This window comes from Desmodus rotundus, chromosome 12 (assembly GCF_022682495.2).
Source record: "Desmodus rotundus isolate HL8 chromosome 12, HLdesRot8A.1, whole genome shotgun sequence".
Classification (NCBI taxonomy): domain Eukaryota; kingdom Metazoa; phylum Chordata; class Mammalia; order Chiroptera; family Phyllostomidae; genus Desmodus; species Desmodus rotundus.
Window position 1 is genome coordinate 51,166,171 of NC_071398.1, and position 17,162 is coordinate 51,183,332.

General features: G+C 42.1%; 1 protein-coding gene and 1 non-coding gene across 3 annotated transcripts; one reads left to right on the forward strand and one right to left on the reverse strand.

Moving 5' to 3' along the window:
- Positions 1–712: 712 nt before the first annotated feature.
- Positions 713–819, reverse strand: LOC112314104 (U6 spliceosomal RNA). Its single transcript, XR_002975770.2, has one exon. It is a non-coding gene; the product is annotated as a U6 spliceosomal RNA (small nuclear RNA).
- A 2,373-nt stretch (positions 820–3,192) lies between these two features.
- LOC112314017 (zinc finger protein 551-like) lies at positions 3,193–15,494 on the forward strand. 2 transcript variants are annotated; one of them, XM_045203912.3, is made up of 3 exons: positions 3,193–3,250; positions 6,218–6,341; positions 10,343–15,494. In XM_045203912.3, the coding sequence occupies exons 2-3, from the start codon at positions 6,221–6,223 to the stop codon at positions 12,454–12,456; spliced, it is 2,235 nt and encodes a 744-aa protein (XP_045059847.2). In that variant the 5' UTR covers positions 3,193–3,250; positions 6,218–6,220; the 3' UTR covers positions 12,457–15,494. The 2 variants fall into 2 exon arrangements, with proteins under 2 accessions (XP_045059847.2, XP_071075918.1); XM_071219817.1 differs by having other exon boundaries at positions 3,195–3,363.
- The last annotated feature ends 1,668 nt before the right edge of the window (positions 15,495–17,162 follow it).

The window sequence follows — 17,162 nt, forward strand, 5'->3', positions numbered from 1 at the left end:
GACCCCCTAATGGGGACCTGGTCCGCAACCCAGGCATGTGCTCTGACTGGGAATGGAACCAGCAGCCCTTTGGTTTGCAGGCTTCTACTCAATCCATTGAGCTACACCAGGCAGGGTTACCCTTGGGGTTTTAATTTACAGAGGTTGATTGGTGATACGGAGTGTTTAATGTGTCTGTAAGAATTTTTCATTACTTATAGTTCCCAAGAGCAGAGGCACACTGTACCACATTTGGGCACATTGCAAAGCAACAGTGCCTGTCAGAAGGGAGAAAGGAGTGAGAACATGAACAAAAGTGTTTCTTGTGGCTTTCTTGAGAAAGGGATAGCAGGGTAGCTTACACCATATAGGATTGTCGACTTTCAATAATTCTGGCAGGCTTCAGGAATAGGGGTGGTCACTACTATTCTGGTACCTAACTCCGGGTTGTTTTAGCGGAAATACTGGTTTGTTGTGCGAGAGTCAGATAAAGGAAGTGTATGGGTTATGGCTATGGATTGGTTGATTTGCATATGAGAAAAAGGTTGTTGGGCAGGTTGTATATTTAGAATTAACTAGCCCTGGGTGGGGCAGTCTCAGGTCTGTAGGCTTCCAATATGTCAACATTATCAAATACAAAAGATTTTTAAATGTCATTAATACACATATAGATGTACTTCTCACACATGATACATTCAGCCAAGACTTCTATTCCTAATTTTTCCTTTTTTTTTTTTAATATAAAAGCTTCACAAATTTGTGTGTCATTGTCATGCAAGGGTGATTTGATTCTTCTCTGTGTCATTCCGGTTCTAGTATATGTGCTGCAGAAAGGAGCACTGTCTTCCTAAGCCTTTCGATTTTATCTTGTACATCATACCAGACATTCTGGCATCTCAGCCTCATTAATGAAAAGGCCACCGTTGAATCCACAGTCAACTGAAAAGGTAGGCTGTTAGAACGAACTTCTCCAGCTTCTTAAGCTAAATGACTACTAAGGGGAATCTACTACTTCACTCTTTCAGTGAATTTGGTCCATTCATCTATTGTATTGGTGTATTAATATATTTTGCTCTTCCTGGTCAAACAGCCTTAGAACCCATACCCACAGTTGCTCCCTAGCTTTTGATAAAAAAAGTACTGGCAAAGTATCATAATTTTTCTGATGTGTCCATTATTTTTCTAGATCATGCTGAGAACTAGTACTAGTTATAGGTTGTAGCGGTGAATCTAGCAAATAATTATCGTTCCTTTACAGGCTGCTGCCTCAGGTGACATTAGCAGAGGAAAGTTAGTCTCCCAGACACCTGCTGAGAGAGACTGTTATTTAAGAGTTTGAGATTGTCATTTTCTTCTACATCTAACCAAATGTCTTCATTGAATGATTTTTGAATCCCACTTTATGATTTAATGCCCTAAGATACACAAGAAAAATTGTAATACTGTATTCAACTCATATGGTAATTTTCCAACATTAATCTTTTGATTTTTCAGCAATGCAAGCAGTGTAGATACAGAAATCATAGCTTCATTTAAGGCTATCATACAACCTTCTGGGTTTCACACTGGGACTAAAATTTAACATGTTAATTATGACAGCATCGTGTGGTGTCAGTCACTAGCATCCAATTTCCCATTGGTTAAATGTTAAGCATTTCATTCAAGCCCAAGGACATGGCCAAACCAATCCCCCCAAATTTTATCCTTAGGGATTTATCTACTACAAATCATTATCAACTTATTATTAAGATTCAATTAGGAGAAAGAAATTCCATAGCAACTTGTGTAGAAAAATTAAAAATATAAACTAAAACATTTAAATATTGGGGAATTGCTAATTTTGTTAATACAACCTTAAAAACTGGGATTACATAATATGTGTACATATATAACCTTGAAGTGATAGAAAATTGCAACAGAATTGTAGGGAAAAAATTGTGAATATTTGAATGAAGGACTTGATTTCTGTGATAAAAACCAAATCACAGAAATCAATAAGAAAATCACAAATATAAAATAATCAATATATTTGGACAGAATTTTCATTAAATAATACTTGATTATTAGGCCTAGAAAAGTTGTTTCACATTAGTCATTATAAATTGTAAGTTAAGCCCTGGATGGTGTGACTCAGTTGATTGAGTGCCAGCCTGCAAACCAAACGGTCACCGTTTCGGTTCCCAGTAAGGTGTGTGTGAGAGGCAAGCACACATTGACGTTTCTCTCCCTCTCTTCCTCCCTCCCTTCCTCTCTATTTAAAAATAAATAAATAAAATCTTTAAAAAAATAAATAATTGAATTAAAAATTAGATGAAAGAATTTCCTGAAAGCTTGGGCCAAAAACATGGGTGCGCATTATACACAGCAAAATATTGCAATCCCTTCCCTGCAAAATGACAAGATGATGATGTTCTTACTTTCCCATTACACATGTGATCTGCCTGAGAACACTGTAGTCAATATCCTATACACAAATGGAATTTGTTGAGTTGCTCTTCATTTTAGAAATAGATAAGATTCCAAAAGAAATTGACTATGTCTTAGAATATTGAGTGGGAAATACTAAATGGGTAAACAATGATGTCTATAGCTTTGTACAGTCACTGAGGATGGTCAGGAGAGATGTTCTCTGTGGGAACCGGAGACAGGGATAACTCCCAGTCTTCCTCCTTGAGGGCTGCATGAATCCCTTCTCATCTTCCAATCATGGCCCAGACTGAAGGTTCTGAGTTACAGAATCCACTAAGGATTCTGACTCCACGCATTTGAATAGGCAGAAAATAGTTAACACATTCCAGGTAATAGTGGATGCGTTTTGTGTTTCAATGGGAATATAGTCAAATTGGATTAGATGTAATACTTCCTGCCTCGTGTAGAATATTGAGTTTCAAAGAGTCTGAAAAAACGTCTCCTAAACAAGTGATCGGTTGCAGACAACACTGCCCAGAAACCTGCCAACCGGCCATTGAAACCTCAAATTGTCATTCCCCAGAGTCACAACACCTTTTTTCCTTACACTCAGTCAGTGGCAGCTAATGTCTCCTATGTGGCTAAAAACTACTGTAGTACCCAGAGGGCAATACAGCACAGCGATGGTGGGGTTCAACCAATGAACGCCCCTAATGGAACTCATTGGTGCTGTGCGCTACCGAGTAGGGCGGGTCTTCCGGTTTTCTGTGGTGCTCGTTTTGACCTCTCTTCTGTGATCACGGAGTCAAGGTTCCTCGGTGGTGCGAAAGGACCGAGGGGTCGCCCCGGCAGCTGTGCAGAGGTGGGTCCCACGCTCCATGAGTTCCTCGTTTTCGGGATCAGGGCCTCCGAGCCTCGCAGACTCCGCTTCGCTTAAGTGAGTTGGCGGCAGCTGCGCTGAGGCGCCCAGCTGAGGTGAGTGCGGTTTCCCGGGCCCTCCCTGCTCCGCCGACCGAGCCCCGTCACGTGCTGCAGCCCAGGTCCAGGAATTCGAGACTGAGAGGCACTCGTGGCGGATGCAGGGTGTGAAGGGATGGGAGAGGGTGACGGGCCGAGGGACCACCGTGTAAGGATGTGCAGGGTCGGCACAGCCTGGAGGGTTCGGAAAATCCGTGCTGTTTTGTGGCTGAAGACGACGGAGAAGCTGGGGCGAAGTTGTGACTGAGGAGTTGTACTTCATTCTCCGGGTGCGGTGGCCGTGGAGAGTTGTGGATAAAAGGTCCACATTGGCTGATTCTGGGTTGTAATGTTTTCCAAACACTGCTCAGTGGTAGGAGAGATCAGCAGAGGTGACAGCAGTTGGGGACTGGAAGGTGAATCTTGTAAAAGGTGACGTGACTGACAGTCTGCCCTGAGGACGGAGACCCCGAGGTAGTGCAGTCAATGCGAGGGCACTTGGGGGCCCGATCCCGTGGGTCCTGGCGGCGGTGGCCAGGCTCTCAGCTGACCTTTTTCTTTGCACAAACTTCTGGGACTGCAGTATCGCTCAGAGTTCTGGTTTGTGGAGCTTGTATCAGGGCCTTCCACTGTAATGGTCTCTAAGATAGAAATGTCCTGGGACTGTGTGCCACTCTTTCCAGCCTTGGGCCTGGGGACCTCAGACAGTCACCAAGCCCAGGGTTCTGGGTCCAGGTTTAGAGATATGTGAAGTGGTTCCTATGTTTGGCAGACAGTAGAATGAGATGTGAGAGGACCTCTTCCAAAGGATAGGTACCAGAATGTGCAAGGGCTTGAAAGGGAGGCTGAGCTGGTTCGGAAACCTGCAGGTATCCTTTCTTTCTTTTGTGAACTGGAACCAGTGGGGTGGGAATCAGGTCTAGATCAGCTCTGTGACAAGTTGGCTGTCTATTCTGCAGGTGATGGGAGCAATGGGAGATGTGCAGCAGTGGAGACAGGTGATCTGACCCAGGTCTCATTGGGTTCCCTGAGGCTGCAGCATGGAGAAGACTGTGGGTGTGAGGGAAGTGGTAGAAGGACCAGGCGGGAGGTCCTGGAGGTGGCAGAAGCAGTTGGTTTCTGGGTGGGACTTTTAGGTGTTGCTGCTAAAATTTTCTAATTTTGAGGTTGAGAGAAAGAAAGTGGTAGGAGTCAGGAATGATTCGATGGTTTGGTTTTCACAACTTGAAATATGGAAGCATTATCAATAGAGAATGGGGAAAACTGCAGCTAACAGTAATTTTCATTGAGGATATCAGAGTTTTGGTTTTGGACTGTTAATGGTATGAGTTGTTTCAGAGAGCAGTTCATAGATGTCTGTAACTCTGAGGTGGCGTTCAGGGTGGGGATTTTTCCAAAGAGAAAAGTGTATGGACCAGGGAGGAGCTGTAGGTCACATTGATAAGGAGATTCGTGGTCAGGATTACAATGGTAGTAGTAGCCCAGGAATGCAGGGTGGGATTAAGGACTGGGTTTCCTGCCTAGGAATCTGGTTGTGGGAAGTGGGTGGCACAACACAGGATACGGTCAGAAGTGGTCATGTAGAGGGACAAGGAAAGATTATGATTTGTCAAGTGGCCAAGACATGAGTGGATGTGAGATGGATTGTAAAATTGAGAGTAATTCACATAGGAGACTGGGCTGGTGTGAATTCACTGCTCTAAAGATTCCCCAGGACTTTGTTTTGACCCTTGGTGAAACTTGGGGTTTTGCATCCAGGCTGATAGATTAGCTTAGGGCCGTAGTGGTTATGTGTGAGTCTTACTGCACATGGGGTAGAGTGCCACTGGAGATGGACCTTTGGTAAGGGTGAGGTAGACAGGGGGAGGCTGAGACTGGTGTAAGGACATAAAGTGCAGCACCAGTGGAGGAGGGCTGTACCTATCTGAGTGAGATCTGATGTGGTTCTGATGAGGTGAGATTGAAGCAAGGGACTGTCAGGGAAGGAGGCCTTCAAAGCAGGACTCAAGGCAGCCCCTGTCAGTGGACAATGTCAGAGTCTGGATTATAGTTGATACTGTTTGATTTTACCATGTATTTTCTGGACCACATGTATATCATACTAAGTAGAGAGACCGGGGCGATAACTGTGGTGCAGGGCAAGAGGAGGCTGAGGCTGTGGGAGTGGAGGTTTGAGAGAGAGGTGTGGGAGAAAGGCTGAGGTGCACTTGGAGGGGGCATGTGAATTTGTGGCCCCAGGGCCTTGGTGGCATTGATTTAATAGTAAATGTAGGGTAAGCCCATGTCTGTGGATTCTACAAGAGTAATATGTGTAACCCCATGTGAATTGTCTGAAGGAAGGGTTGTTGTGGTTTTATGTGCCTGGTCCTGTGATTAGATACCATTTGTCTACACTCCTGCCTATTGTTGTTGAGAGTTGGTAAAATCTTGATGATATAGCAGACATCATTCCTATCCAAGCTTGAGAATTTCCACTGGCATTGGAAATAGCTTAGGGAGGTAGTGAAAGTAGAACCTGGGAGATAATAGGTGTATTTCCTGATGAGACCACTGTCAAATTACTCACACAATCTCTATGGCCAAGTTCTCTCCCTAACCTATGTTTGTCATATGCACTGTATTGACAAGATGCAGGGTGGCCCACATGCCTGGCTCAGAGCTCAGATATCATGTATTTACCTATCTTCCTATTACTGTTACGGGAAGACATAGTATCAGTGGGAATATAAGGAGAGGGTGACTCCAATGGCATCAAGGTATCTTTTCTGCAGTGGGGAGTCAAGTGAGCTGATGGATGTGGAAGGTATAGGGTACGACAAACGTGTTATCCAAGAGAAGCTGACCATGGAATGAACTTTCCCCATTCTGACAGGATATGAACTTTGCGGATGTGGCCATTGCCTTTTCCCAGGAGGAGTGGGGGCTCCTTGATGAGGCTCAGAGATTTCTGCACTGCACTGTGATGCTGGAAATCTTTGCAGTTGTAGCATCTGTGGGTAAGACATTCACACCTAGTGTCTTGTTGTGATGTCCTGTCTTTATTTTCTCCAGAGGTAGCTGTGTCTTTCCCATGGCTAAACAATGGGCTCTCCTAGTTTCTCCCACTTTTTATATTTTCTTTACTGATTATGATATTATAGTTGTTCCAATTTTTTCACTTTTGTTCCCCTTCACCAGCCCTACCTCCACTCCCTCAGGCAATCCTCATGTCCTTGGGTCATGCATATGTGTTCTTTGGCTACTCTATTCCCTGTGCTGTAATTTACATCCCCATGACTATTCTGTAGCTACCTAATCTGTACTTCTTAACCTCCTCACCTTTTCCACCCGTCCTCCCAACTCTCCTTCCATCTGGTAACCATCAAAATGATATCTGTACCTATGATTCTGTTTCTGCTTTGCTGCTTTATTTTGATTTTTAGATTGAATTTTTAGATTGATAGGAATGTATTTGTTGCCATTTTGCTGTTTATATTTTTGATTATCTTCTTCTTAAAGAAGACCCTTTAACATTTCATATAATGCTGGTTTGGTGGTGATGTACTTCTTTGGCTTTTTCTTTCTGGATAGCTCTTTTATCTGTCTTTTGACACTAAATGATAACTCTTGTGGGTAGAGTAATCTTGGTTGTAGGTCTTTGCTTTTCGTCACTTTGAATATCTATTGCCAATCCTTTCTGGCCTACAAAGTTTTTTTGAGAAATCAGCTGAGAGTCTTATGGGGGCTCACTCGTAGGTAACATCCTTTTCATTTGCTGCTTTTAAGATTCTCTTTTTGTCTTTAACCTTTGGCATTTTTATTAAGATGTGTCCTGGGGCCCTGGCTGGTGTGGCTCAAGGGATTGACCCTTGGATTGACCTTTGGTTCAGTGGACCCTTTGGCCTGTGAACCAAAGGGTCGCTGGTTCAATTTCCAGTGTAGGGCACATGCCTGGATTGTGGGCCAGGTCCCCAGTAGGAGGTGTGCAAGAAGCAATCACACATTGATGTTTCTCTCCCTCTCTTTCTCCCTCCCTTTCCCTCTCTAAAAATAAAGAAAATCTTAAAAAAAAAGATATGTCTTGGGGTGGGCCTCTTTGAGTTCATTTTGTTTGGGACTATCTTTGCTTCTTGGACTTGTATGTTTATTTCCTTCACCATGTTAAGGAAGTTATCTGTCATTATTTTTTCAAATAGGTTTCTAATTTCTTGCTCTCTCCTGTTTTTGGCATACCCATGATGTGACTGTTGGTGTGCTTCAAGTTGTTCCAGGGGCTCTTTACACTGCCCTCATTCTTTTTGGGATTCTTTTTTTTCTTACTGTTCTGATTGGGCATATTTTGCTTCTTTATGTTCAAAACTGCTGATTTGATTCTCAGCTTCATCTACTCTGTTGGTTCCATATAAATTGTTCTTTATTTCATTAATGTATCCTTCATTTCTGACTGGATCTTTTTTATGCTGTTGCAGTCCTCTCTTAAGTTCCCTGAGCATCCTTATAACCAGTGTTTTTACCTTTGCATCTAGTAAATTGCTTGTCTCCATTTTGTTTAGTTCTTTTTCTGGGATATTATTCTGTTCTTTCATTTGTGCCATGTTTCTTTGTCTCCTCATTCTGGTTTCCTCCCTGTGTTTGCTTCAATGTATTAGGTAGACCTGATACATCTCCCTGGCTTGGTAGAGTGGCCTAATGTAGTACATGTTTTATAGGGTCCAGTTGCACAGCCTCCCCTTTTACCTAAGCTAGGTACTCATGGTCTACTCACTGTGTGGACTGTATACACCCTCCTGTTGTAGTTCAGCCTTGATTTCTGTTGGCATAGCCAAGGTCAGCCACAGTCTGTGTTCTGTCTGGAGTACACAGCATCATAAGGTACAAAGTGATCTGCCAATGGCTGCCAGTTTGCTGGGCTTGGAGGTGCCCAGGCAAGGCCAAGCTGTGAACTGAGGCCAGCTGGTGGTAGTGCCAGGCTTGGGCCAACTTAGTGAGAGGTACAAGGCTCAGTAAAGCCAGATACTGCTTTTTAGAGGTAATGTAGGGAACTCTGAAGCATGGGCCAATACAAGCCATGCATATGGAAAAGTCAGTGGAAACAGCTTGGGTGGGTGCAAAAGTTGGTGGAGTAGAAACTCAGAAAACCACCAGGGTAGGGCCAACAGTGTGAGCCAGATTGACAGAGTCCCAGGTACGCCTTCTCCTGACCATGTGGTTATGTATTGGGAAGGTTCAGAAAAGGATCAGTGGCCTCTGCCAGCTCTTCTGTCTAGGAGAAAGCTTCCTGCCCCCAGCTTTCACCTTGTTGCTGAACAGTTCAGTTCCTCTCCTTATGTCTCCAATGGCTTTCACTCTGCTGCCCTGGCACTAGAGCTCAGAGGGATTGAATCTCAGTAAGTCCATGCATGGGCCCTTTAAGAGTATCTGCCAGGGAGTCCAGCAGTTTCTGTCTTCCACAGCTGCAATCCCTACTGGTTTTTACAGCCAGAAGTTAAGGTGACTTCTCTTCCTGGCACTGGAGCCCTGGCCCAGAAGTCCTGGAATGGAACGAGGAAGCTTTGCTCCTAATGTGCCCCTCTTAATTTTATTCATCACATGTGGGTGCAGAACCAGCCTGTTGCATTTCTATGCCCCTCCTACCAGTCACATTGTATTTTTTTAAAAATTCCGTGGTTGTAGGAGTTTCATCCAGCTTGATTTTTGACTGTTCTAATGATGCTTGTATTATGGCTTAGTTGTAATTATGATGTGATTATGCAAAGAGGCAAGCTGTGTTTATCTGTGACACCATTTTGACTAGAAATCAGTCTTCTTCCCCCACTGTCATGCCATCTGAGCTGTGTCTGCTAGTGCTGATGTGTGTGGAGTGCCCTGAGCTGTGAACTCCCCGAGGAGTTCTAACACCTATTGCCTCAAATAGTGCAGATAAATATATGGGTGTTAGGAGTCTTGCAAATAGCTTAATGGATTCCACCTTGCTTGCCCTATTTCTTGCAGGGTGACTATGTCTAGATCCATGGCCACCGGTTCTGCCCGCCTTTCACTAATAAAGTTCTTTTGTGACTGGCTATACCAGGACATAATCATTACTTGTATGAACTGTGGGCTTTTCTTGTGAGACCTTCCTTAAAGTATTTTTTTTGTAATATTGTCTCCCCTGAATACAACTGTATTGTGAGTTTCTCTGGGTCCCTGCTTGCTGATCACATCTGTTATCTTTCGTTAATTCTTGAATCATTCAGGTTCGGCGTAGTGCTACAATAGAGGATGCAAGGAGAACACTAGTTCTCTTACAGGGTAGACATGGCAGGATGGTCTCAGAGGAGGCCTGGCCTTTGTGGCAAATGCTACAGGTCATTACATAAGGGCTGTGTTCAGAACATACCAAGAACCTGTCTTGTGTCCAGTATTGTTTTTGTGCATCTGCCACTGGCCACACCACATTTCTACCTTTTCTTTCCCGTACTTGACGCTTTGACGACTTGTCATTTCATCTGTGACTTTCATCTTGGCTCCTGGCTACCAACACGTTTGTGCCTCCGCACATCACCTATTATTACTCTGCACAGCTCCCTCTGCAGTACTGTCCAATAATTACCTACGCAGGGCTAAATAAGGCACCTGTACATCCATTTGTAGTCTTCAAAGAACAACTATTCATTTATTGAATTTTACTTGGAAAAGGATGTAACCAGTCTCCTGCACATTTTACCTGTGTCACCGGCACACAAGCCCTGATGAATGCTGGTGGCAGAAGATGAGTTTGACATCCTGCTTCTTTTCCAGGTGATGCTTGCCATCTTTGAGTCCTTTTTCTGGTGAGGTCTCTTTTATTTTGTAATCTTCAGATGCCCAAGACTGCAAAGCAGAATTTCACTCAATATGCCCTGGTATCTGCATTTCAGACGGAAATACGATGACAATGGCATGAAACCATCGTATTATGGCCAGCAAACGTTAGTAATGAGACTTGCCCCTCCCACCAGAATCAATATTAATTTTATCAGCATTTCTCTGCTTTCAGGTTGTCAGCATAAAAAAGAAGATGAGGAGGCCTCTTCTGAACAGAGTGTATCTATAAAAGAAGAGTCGTTGGTCGGGGCTTCTCATACAGCTCCAGCAACTCAGAAGACCCATCCTTGTCAGTGGTGTGTCTCAATCTTGAAAGATATTTTGCATGTGATTGAGTTCCAAGCAACATACCTTGAGCAGAAAGCATTCTTCAGTGACGCGTGTGTGAGAGGCTTCTGTGTCGGTGGAAACCTACACCAGCAACAAAGGCCTGCCAGTGCTGAGAAGCCCTGGGGGGCAGATACAGACATGGTCTCATCTGTGACCAGGCGCAGCTTTTTTGTATCAGGGGAACCTCTCACAAATGCAGAGATTGGGGAGGACATCCCAGCTATCTCAAGCTTTCTCCAGCACCAGGCCAGTCCTAACAGTGAGGAGCAACACAGTAGCATTGAGAATGGGCAGGCCTTTCATGGTGGAAAAAGTCTTCAGCTGTCAGGTGAATGTGAAGCGGCTGCCAGGCAGAACCACAAACTTGTTCAGTGTGAGAGTATCTCTGATAAAGAGTTTTATGAGGTTAGCAAATGTGGTAAGGCCTTTAGACAATTTCTGAACCTCATTCCACATGGGAGAGTTCACACTGGAGAAAAATGGTTTGATTGTAGTGACTGTGGGAAGTCCTTCAGCCAAAGTTCTGGCTTCGTTCAACAGCAGAGAATTCCTGGTGGAGAAAAGCAGCATGAGTGCACTGTTTGTGGGAAACGAGAAAAGCAGCATGAGTGCACTGTTTGTGGGAAACGCTTTCGCTACAAATTGCTCCTCGTTCAGCATCAGAGAATTCATAATGGTGAAAAGCCTTATGAGTGTAGTAAATGTTGGAAGTCTTTTTTCCATTCTTTGTCTCTCATTGAACACCACAGAATTCACAGTGGCGAAAAACCTTATGAATATAATGATTGTGGGAAGTTTTTCAGAGAAAATAATAAACTTGTTGATCACTGCAGAGGGCACTCAGGTAAAAGGCCTTTTGAGTGTATGGAATGTGGGAAATCTTTTAGTCGCAAATATTGCCTTGAAAGACACAGTGGAGTTCACACTGGAGAAAAGCCTTATGAGTGTAATGAATGTGGGAAATCTTTTAGTCGCAAATATTACCTCCAGAGACATAGGAGAGTTCACACTGGAGAAAAATTGTATGATTATAATGACTGTGAGAATTCTTTCAACCCAAGCTCTAGCCTCATTCAACACCAGACTATTCAAAGTGGAGAAAAGCAGTATGAGTGTAGTTTTTGTCGGAAATGTTTTTGCTACAAATCTGTCCTCGTTAAGCATGAGAGAATTCACACTGGTGAAAGGCCTTATGAATGTAGTGAATGTGGGAAGTGTTTTCGCCTTTCCTTTTCTCTAATTCAACATCGTAAAATTCACACGGGTGAAAAACCTTATGAGTGTAGTGATTGTGGGAAATTTTTCAGACAAAAGTCTAAACTCAATGATCACCGCAGGGGTCACACGGGTGAGAGGCCTTATGAGTGTATTCAGTGTGGAAAATCTTTTTTTCGCAAGCATCACCTCCAAACACACAGGAGAGTTCACACTGGAGAAAAGCCTTATAAATGTAGTGAATGTGGAAAATCCTTTGGAAAAAACTTTAACCTCCTTCAACATAGGAAACTTCACACTGGAGAAAAGCCTTTTGAGTGTAGTGATTGTGGGAAGTGTTTCAGCCAAAGATCTAACCTCTGTCATCACAAAAGAGTTCACACTGGAGAAAAGCCTTATGAATGTTGTGATTGTGGGAAGTCCTTTAGCCGAAGCTTTAGCCTCCTTCAACACCAGAGAGTTCACACTGGAGAAAAACCCTTTGAGTGTAGTGATTGTTTGAAGTCCTTCAATCAAAAGTCTGCCCTTACTCAACACAGGAAACTTCACACTGGAGAAAAGCCATTTGAGTGTAATGATTGTGGGAAATCTTTCACACAAAGTAGTATGCTCATTTATCACCGCAGAGGTCACACTGGGGAAAGACCTTATGAGTGTAGTGAGTGTGGGAAGTGTTTTAGACAAAGCTCTACCCTTTCCCGTCACTACATAGTTCATAGTAGAGTAAAGCCTTATCAATGAAGCGAATATGGGAAAAAACTTTGGATAGATCTTTTTTATTTATTTTATTTTAAATGGACACTTAGGAGAGAGAAAGAAATACTGATTTGTTGTTCATTTAACATTCATTCATTAGTTGAGTATTGTACTTGCCCTGACCAGGGATCAATCCTGCCACCTTCAGGTATTGCTTTAACCCAGCCATGGCTGGAAAATTTTTAACCTCCTATGATCTAAAACATTTCACATTCGAGAAATGCCTTCTCAGTGCAGTGATTGTGGGAAATTGTGGGGTTTTTAGTGGTATCTTTTGAAAGATTGTATTTGTTAATGTTCTTTTTTATAGAGAGTAAGGACGGGAGAAAGAGAAGTAGAGAAACATCAGCTGGTTGCCTCTGGCATGCTCACCAACTGGGGATTGGGCCCGTAAGATAGGCATGTGTCCTGTTGAGTGATCACACCACTGACCTTTCACTCTCTCGGACAAAGTTGAACCAACTGAGCCATGCCAGTCAGGGTGATTGTGGGAAATTCTTTAGGTACCTCTCCAGCGTTATTCTTCCCCATCTGATTTATTCTAGAGAAAAGCATAATGAGTGTGGTGAATTTTGGAAATCTTTTAGGCATTTCTCCAGCCTCATTCAAGACCAGAGTGTTCATATTGGGGAAAGACATTATGAGTGTAGTAAATGTAAGGAATCCTCTGACTGTAATTCTCTACTTCTACTCCAGAAAGTTTCCACTGGAGAGAAGCCATATGAGTAATTATTGTGGGAAATGCTTTGGCTACAGATGTGTACTTATTCAACACTGGAGAATTCACACTGGAGAAAAACCATATGAATGTAGTAACTGTGTTAAGTTCTTCAGACAAAGGTCTGTCCTCATTCTACACCAGAGAGCTCACAATGGTGAAACGTTCTATCAGTGTAGTGTATGTGGGAAACTCTTTACCCACAAATCTGACTTCATTCCTCATCAGAGAGTTCACCCTGGAACTAGACCTTATGAATGTAATGTGGGTAATCTTTTACTTGCAAATCTCATTCTAGACACCAGGGATGTGACTCTGGAGAAAAGTCTTAAATGTACTACTAGTATTTTATTTCTCCACTCTGTATACCAATACTGGAGAAGCCTCCTTTAGAGCCATTTACATAATATTATATCTCACCAGAACTTATGCTACATTTCTTATAAGTTTCAGGTACAGGTGAGGCTTTAAGGAGCTGATTGTCCTTTCTAACCTGCTCAGAAATATGACCAGACCGATGTCATATTTCTGCAAGTTTTTGTAGGTGAAGCCATTTTACTTCTACCATGTGGCTCACCTGCACAGTGTTTGTCAGTGACAACCCCTTTGTGCTCAGGGAAGCTTCCCTGTGTTCTCCCTTTTCCTTGAGGAAATTAATACTCTGAGCTCTCATCAGTGTCCTCATTCTTTATTAATATTTTTCAAGATTTTATTTATTTGTTAGATAGAGGGGAAGGGTAGGAGAAAGGGAGAGAAACATCAATTTGTCATTGCCTCTCATGTCGCCCCTACTGGGCATACAGCCCACAACCTAGGCATGTACCCTGACTAGGAATCGAACCAGTGACCCTTTGGTTTGCAGGCCAGACTCAATCCACTGAGCCACACTAGCCAGAGCAGGATCCTCACTTTTTTTTAATTTATTTTTTAGAGCGGGGAAGGGAGGGGAAAGAAACATCAATGTGTGGTTGAATCTCATCTGCCCGCTTCGGGGGGACCTTGCCTGCAACCCAGGCATGTGCCCAAGACTGGGAATTGAACTGGTGACCCTTTGGTTCACAAGCTGGCACTCAGTCCACTCACCAGGCCACACCAGCCAGGGCAGATAACTTTTTTCTGACCAAACCTCCCCTATTACCTCTCAAACTGACAACAGTTTACCATTGGGCACATGGGTTGCTTCCAAATCCTGGCTATTATAAATTACAATGCAGGGAACATAGGGATCCAGACATTCTTTAGAATTGTGAATTAGTGTTTCAGGTTTCTTCTGATTCGTTCCCAAAAGTGGAATCTGTGGGTCGTAAGGCAGTTCCATTGTTAATTTTTTGAGGTAACTCTACACTGTTTTCCATAGTGGCTGCCCCAATTTGTATTTCACCACAGTGTACAAGAGTTCCCTTTTCTCTCAATTCTTGCTGGCACTTGCTCTTTGTTGATGTATAGCTGATAGCAATTCTGACAGATGTGAGGTAATATCTCATTGTGGTTTTAATTTGTATTTCCCTGATCAGTGATGCTGGGCATGTTTTCATATGTCTACTGGCAATCTGTATGTCCTCCTTAGAGGCATCTATGAAGCTCCTTTGCTTATTTTTCATTTGGATGTTTTTTTCCCTTTGGTGTTGAGTTTTACAAATTCTTTATAGATTTTGGATATTAACCCAGTTATCAGATGTATCACTGACAAATATGTTCTGCTGTTCAACTGGTTGTCTTTTTATTTTGTTGATGTGTTTCTTTTCTTGTGCAAAATGTCTTTAGTTTGATGTAGTTCCATTCGTTTATTTTTGTTTTGTTTTTCTTGCCCAAAAAGATTTTTCAGATAAAATATATCTACGAGAAATATTTGTGATTTTACTGCCTATGTTTTCTTCTGTGCTTTAACAATGGTTTTGAGTCCAATATTTAAGTCTAACCCATTTGAGTTTATTTTTGTGTATGTTGTAAGAAGGTGATCTAATGAATGTTCTCGTCTGTGATTCCTGGTCAAGGGAAATTTTTTCCAAAAGACCTCCTTGAGCCAGGTTGTGAAATAATACTAGTTATTATAACAATTATATTACATAATTATGACATAGACATATATTTCATTATCTATAATATAATTATAGAATAATTAAATGTGCAAAGGCTTGGAGGAGAGACTGAACTGGTGATAACATAATTATATAATTGTAATATTATAGATATATATATCTGCCACAGTTCCTGAGACAGAGCTCTGGAAACCCTTGTGTTTTCCTAAGTGATAAGAGTGCTAAGAATATCTTTTGTTGTAATGGTTGGTCTTTTTTTTTTTTTCCCTAGCTACACTAATTTTTTTTTTTTTAATTTTTAGTGTTATTCAATTACAGTTGTATGCCTTTTCTCCCCATCCCTCCACCCCACCCCAGCTGAACCCACCTCCCTCCCCCACCTCCCTCCTCCCCGCAATGGTTGGTCTTTGATTCTGGTTGTTGATACAGAGTTCCAAAATCCTTTGGAATTTCCTGGGTGATAGGAGTGTCTTTTGTTTTGAATGTCGCGTGACTCAGGGTAGATTCCTTGATGGCTTCTGGATAGGTGCTGGTCACCAGAAAGAGGAAGCCATCATCAAAAGTTTGTAACTTTCAGCCCTACCCCCATCTTTGAAGAATAGAGGATCTACAGATTGAGTTAATAATCAATTTTGCTGTTGTAAGTACGGAGTTTAGTGAACTTCGTGAACACATCAATTGGCCAGTATTGTGGTGCACTGACCGATGCACCTGAGGTTGGGACCCTCCCAGACCTCTCCCTTTTCTATGTATCTATATTCTTTATTATATTTTTTATTGTATAATAAACTTGTAAATGTCAATGTTTTCCTTTTGAAGAATTGTTAATTATAAGACAACTTTAAAAACACTGGACTATGAAATATAGTCCAGCACAAATAACGCTCTTTTTTTATTACAAAGTCTTTTATTACAAAATCATAAGTAGATAATACTATAACATAACAATATCACACTTAAGCACAGCATATGGCATTTTAGGTGAAATGTTCGAATTGCTGTCTTTGATAATAATAAATTATAAATAAATAATAAAACCACACTCAGGCCGGTGTTACTTCTTCCACACTCTGTATATCTCCTAAAAACAACTAAAAATGCTAACAAAATTATAGTAAAAGTTGTGAATATCTGAATCAGGGACTTGCATGAATAGAAATTACAGAAATCAATAAGAAAATACAAGGTAAGCAAGATCTTTGAACAGAATCTTTACATAAGAATATGTGATTATGAGCCCTAGAAGTGTTGTGTAACATTAGTTATGAAAGGGTAAGTTAAAACTTCAATGAGAACACATAACAAATCCACCAGGATTGATCTCATCAAAAAATCACAGCCCTGGCTGGTGTGGCTCAGTGGTTGAGTGTCAGCCTGTGAATCAAAGGGTCACCGGTTCTATTCCCAGTTAGGGCAGGTGCCTGGGTTGTGGGCCAGGTCCCCAGTTGGGGGTGCATGAGAGTCAACCACACACTGATTTTTCTCTCCCTCTCTCCCTCCTTTCCCCTCTCTAAAAATAAATAAAAAAAATTTTTTTAAAGCACAATACAAAAATTGGGCTCAGCCTGACTCAGATTTCAGTGTTTCTTGGTATTATCTGAGGACTTATGTCTTTTTCCTCATCCCACTGGAATTTCCTCAGAGCTTTTTCTAACATTGTTTTTGAATAAATAGACAATTATTATAGCTCTCTGTAAAGTGCATTTCACAACTTTTTTCTTGATATAGCAATACTCATGAACAAAAGTCCCAGCAATCACCAGAGAAAGAGTAATCCCTTCCCTGCAAAATAAGATGAGATGATGGTTTTCAGATGCCCTGTTTGCACATGTGCTCTGTGTAAGAACATTGTAGACAGTATCCCATACCCAGACAAAACTTGGTAAGTTGCTCTCCATTTGGAAACTCAGATTCCTAAAGGAACTGACTATGTC

Coding starts and splice junctions, on each gene's coding strand:
- LOC112314017 (XM_045203912.3), top strand. CDS start 6,221: ATGAACTTTGCGGATGTGGCCATTGCCTTTTCCCAGGAGGAGTGGGGG. Junction 6,342..10,342: donor TGCAGTTGTAGCATCTGTGG/GTAAGACATTCA, acceptor CTCTGCTTTCAG/GTTGTCAGCATAAAAAAGAA.